At 40.2% G+C, this 3,406-nt stretch overlaps 1 protein-coding gene across 1 annotated transcript; it reads right to left on the reverse strand.

Annotated features, from left to right (window-relative positions):
• Positions 1-578: 578 nt before the first annotated feature.
• Positions 579-2,755, reverse strand: LOC139433592 (perforin-1-like). Its single transcript, XM_071202660.1, has 2 exons — positions 2,695-2,755; positions 579-1,170 (listed from the first exon to the last, which is right to left on the reverse strand). Exon 2 carries the CDS (start codon positions 1,157-1,159, stop codon positions 773-775), a length of 387 nt encoding a protein of 128 aa, XP_071058761.1. The 5' UTR covers positions 1,160-1,170; positions 2,695-2,755; the 3' UTR covers positions 579-772.
• Between the last annotated feature and the right edge of the window lie 651 nt (positions 2,756-3,406).

A 3,406-nucleotide genomic window follows, 5' to 3' on the forward strand; every position in this document is an offset into this window, starting at 1 on the left:
AGAAGCAGCTCGGGCCTCATCACTCCACAGATTTACAAAGAACATTGAGTGCTGATTAGATAACTATCCCCCGAGCCTACAGGTGGAAGCTGACCAATGATTTATACGTGTAAACATATATAACTTTGATATAAATGATTTTCTGTGGCCAACTGGTTTCCTTGCATTTACAGACCCTTGTCACTCTCTGATTGTAGAACCACGCTAAACACATAGGCGGCGCGTGAGGCTCAGGTTTGGGAAGGCTACAGAACTTTTGGTAACACTTTATATTAAGGTAATTCAGGTATTCAGGAAGTTGTTGAACATGAGTTCTGGTCTTAATAGGCGCTGCTCAATATGGGCCCAATAAGGCAGCAGCACCACAAGAATAGTGATTCTCCCATAATAACATTTAACAAATATGATCTCTTCTCATGGAACAAGACGTGAAACTATAAGTGTTAATTGTGTCTAAATAACAAAACATTTGGTATTTCTATCCAAGAACATGTTTTGAAGATTAGACATGGAAAATATGGAATATGGAATCATTCATTTATATACTCGTAATATCATGATAAATTACATGAAACCCATTTTAGTTGTTTCAGCACTCTTTATTTTTCGTTAATCACCTTTGAAACAGGGAAGAATAGCCAAAGATGCGATGTGGCAGTAACCAGAACAACATATTTTGCAAATGTATTTGTTTCTCAGAGCCAGTCTGAGAAACAAAGGCTGCATGTAAAGACTTATGGTCGGATACGGCTTTGAAGTTTTACTGACAGAATTAGCCGAGGGAGTAGGTGTAATGAAGGGAGCCACCTTCTTCAAGAAAGCATTCATGCGTATGGGTTCCCAGCTTAATTTTACGCTGGCAGACTCCAAGCAGGTCATCGAACCCGATGTCATGGTCATGAACCTCAAGCCTCAGTACGTCATTCTCTCGGGCCTTGAAGTGAGCGAAGTCTTCATCCCACCAGGGGTGTTTGTCGTTGTGGCGAACTGATGTTTCACCCAGAGTGGTGGATCCACAAAACACCTTGACATAGGCATCCGGAGTTCCCAGAATGTTGGCATGGAGTTTTCTGGCCTGCAGGTCAAACACCTTGAGCTGGGCTTCAGCCACAGTCAGAGTGCACAGGACCAAGAGCAGGAGCGGAGAACAGGAGGCCATGGCTGCAGAAGCTGTGGAAGATGAACACGTTAGAAAAATGTCACTGGTCACCGGCTTGATCTTCAATATCAGGATACATGTCGTTATTATACATCAGGTTGCATTGGGCAAAAGAGTGACTTTAGTAGAGTCCTTGATATGCTACAAGAGAGGGTGTTACAGTCAACAAGACGGAAGAATACTGGTGTTTGTTTGAACTGGGTTTCCATTTACTTTTTATCTCTTAACCTTCAAAACACACACGTGTGGAAAAACTCCCACACTGCAAAAACCGCCCTTGAAAAAACAAGCTAAATGTTCTTGAATCAAGTCAGGTGTTCCTGTATCAAGCAAAGCAATCTGCCAACGGGGTGAGCCAAATTAGCTTGGCTAGAATTTGCAAAATTAGAATTAAAATATAGCTACTGAAAGACCGTAACGGGCATTAAGATTACAAGCAATGATTCCTGCATTATTTAAGAAAGAATAACTTAGTAGTGTTTTGGTTGAGTTGACTAAGAATGTATTTCTTAAATTAAGATTTATAATTAGCAAAGAAAGCTTACAATAAGAATCATTGGCTTTAATTGACACAATATTTTAGTGACTTTGTCTTAAACTTAGAATGTAAATCTTAAATTAAGTTTAAAAATGGTGTATACAACACCACAGTTACATTACATGTCACTTGTTAGACGCTTTTATCCAAAGCGACTAACATACTCAATACTGTGGCAACCCCCACAGGAGCACTTGGGGTGAAGTGTCTTGCCCAGTTAGAGGTGGGTTAAGAGGTGCTAGATGGAGTCATGAGCCATTTCTGATATCACCCAAAACAAATGGCATCCGTTTTGAAATGTTGATTGCAATCATTTTATTTATTTATTTTTTCACACGCTTGTTGGACCGAGAAGGATGAAACCCTCAAACATGTACTTTTACATACATTTTCACATTTGCTTTGAAAAAAGCATATTCATTTATAAAGACAGATTTAAAAACGTAATCCTTAATAAATGGCAAATTGGAGCTTTAATTAATAAAAAAAAACGATTCTTGTTTAAACTGGAATTCAAGTCAAGGATCATATGAAGCTCAGCGCAAGTTCAACCAAGTTCTCTCTCCTCTCTCAGTGATCGGGGCTCCCCAGCTCAACCAATCACTTCCATCTATTCTCACAAGCCTATCATAGCTTTTACAGTATCTTTAAAACTGTTATCAAGAGAAGAGTCTATCCAAACATGTCATCAGCCCACGATGTGTAGCTGGCATCCAGATGTTTGCATTGCAGTTCAAGCTTTAGCTGTTCCTGTATGTGCAACATGCGATCGCAAAACAGTGACGAACACGAGCAACACATTGAGCAAACATGCCGGTCGTTGAGACCCAAAAACAATGTTTGATAAAACGGGAATACTGCTGCTAGACAAAGAACAGATGCTCCCCGGCTCAGATTACTTTGAGGAAATGAAAAGGTAAAGCACAAACGCTGTTCTGAGCAAAATGACAGGAACATTTTAATAATGTTATTATTATTATGAACAGGGCAGTGTTACCTGTAGTCCTGATGCTGGTCTCTCTGCACACTGGGTGCTTTTCCTTACGTTTTTAAAGGCCAGCAAACCTCTTATCGGATTCATCCCGCCCTCCCACCACACATCGACCACAGCACCTGCTACACAACCTGCTACACAACCTGCTACACAATCAGCATTTTACAACATGACAGCCTTAGAATGTTAGACCTTGAGCTTTGTGGATAGTTTGGCCTGTTGGTCCTTTATCCAATATCTGATGAGAGGACGACAGCACCACAATCCTTTATTCAGATCTAGCAAGAGGGACTTTACCAAAAATGCAGATTAAATAAAAATAATTTAAGCATTCAAACATTTAATATGCAAATCCAGTGAGTATACATCAATGCCAGCAATTGCTCACTTGTTTAAATGTGCTAAATATACAGAAACCTATTGCATTTCACATTAACATTTTATTATTAGTTAAGTCCAAGGAGAGGGTCGTTGTGTTGCTCTCTATTAGGGCAGCATAACATGTGACTTCCTCCGGAGAGGAAATGTGTCTGAAAGCAGATCATGAAAGGCAGACACGTGTTCAACGATTACAGGAGAACAATAGAAAACGCTATGACTGGAAACATGGATGTGTAGTGTCCAGGACAGGAGGACTTTGCAGCTGGTGAATCAAACTGCCCAGAGTCATACCCATCTAGAACATCAGTGATATTGGCAGGAAAGGTGTCTGCAA

The sequence above is a fragment of the Pseudochaenichthys georgianus genome, unplaced genomic scaffold, assembly GCF_902827115.2.
Source record: "Pseudochaenichthys georgianus unplaced genomic scaffold, fPseGeo1.2 scaffold_685_arrow_ctg1, whole genome shotgun sequence".
In the NCBI taxonomy this organism is placed as follows: Eukaryota; Metazoa; Chordata; class Actinopteri; order Perciformes; family Channichthyidae; genus Pseudochaenichthys; species Pseudochaenichthys georgianus.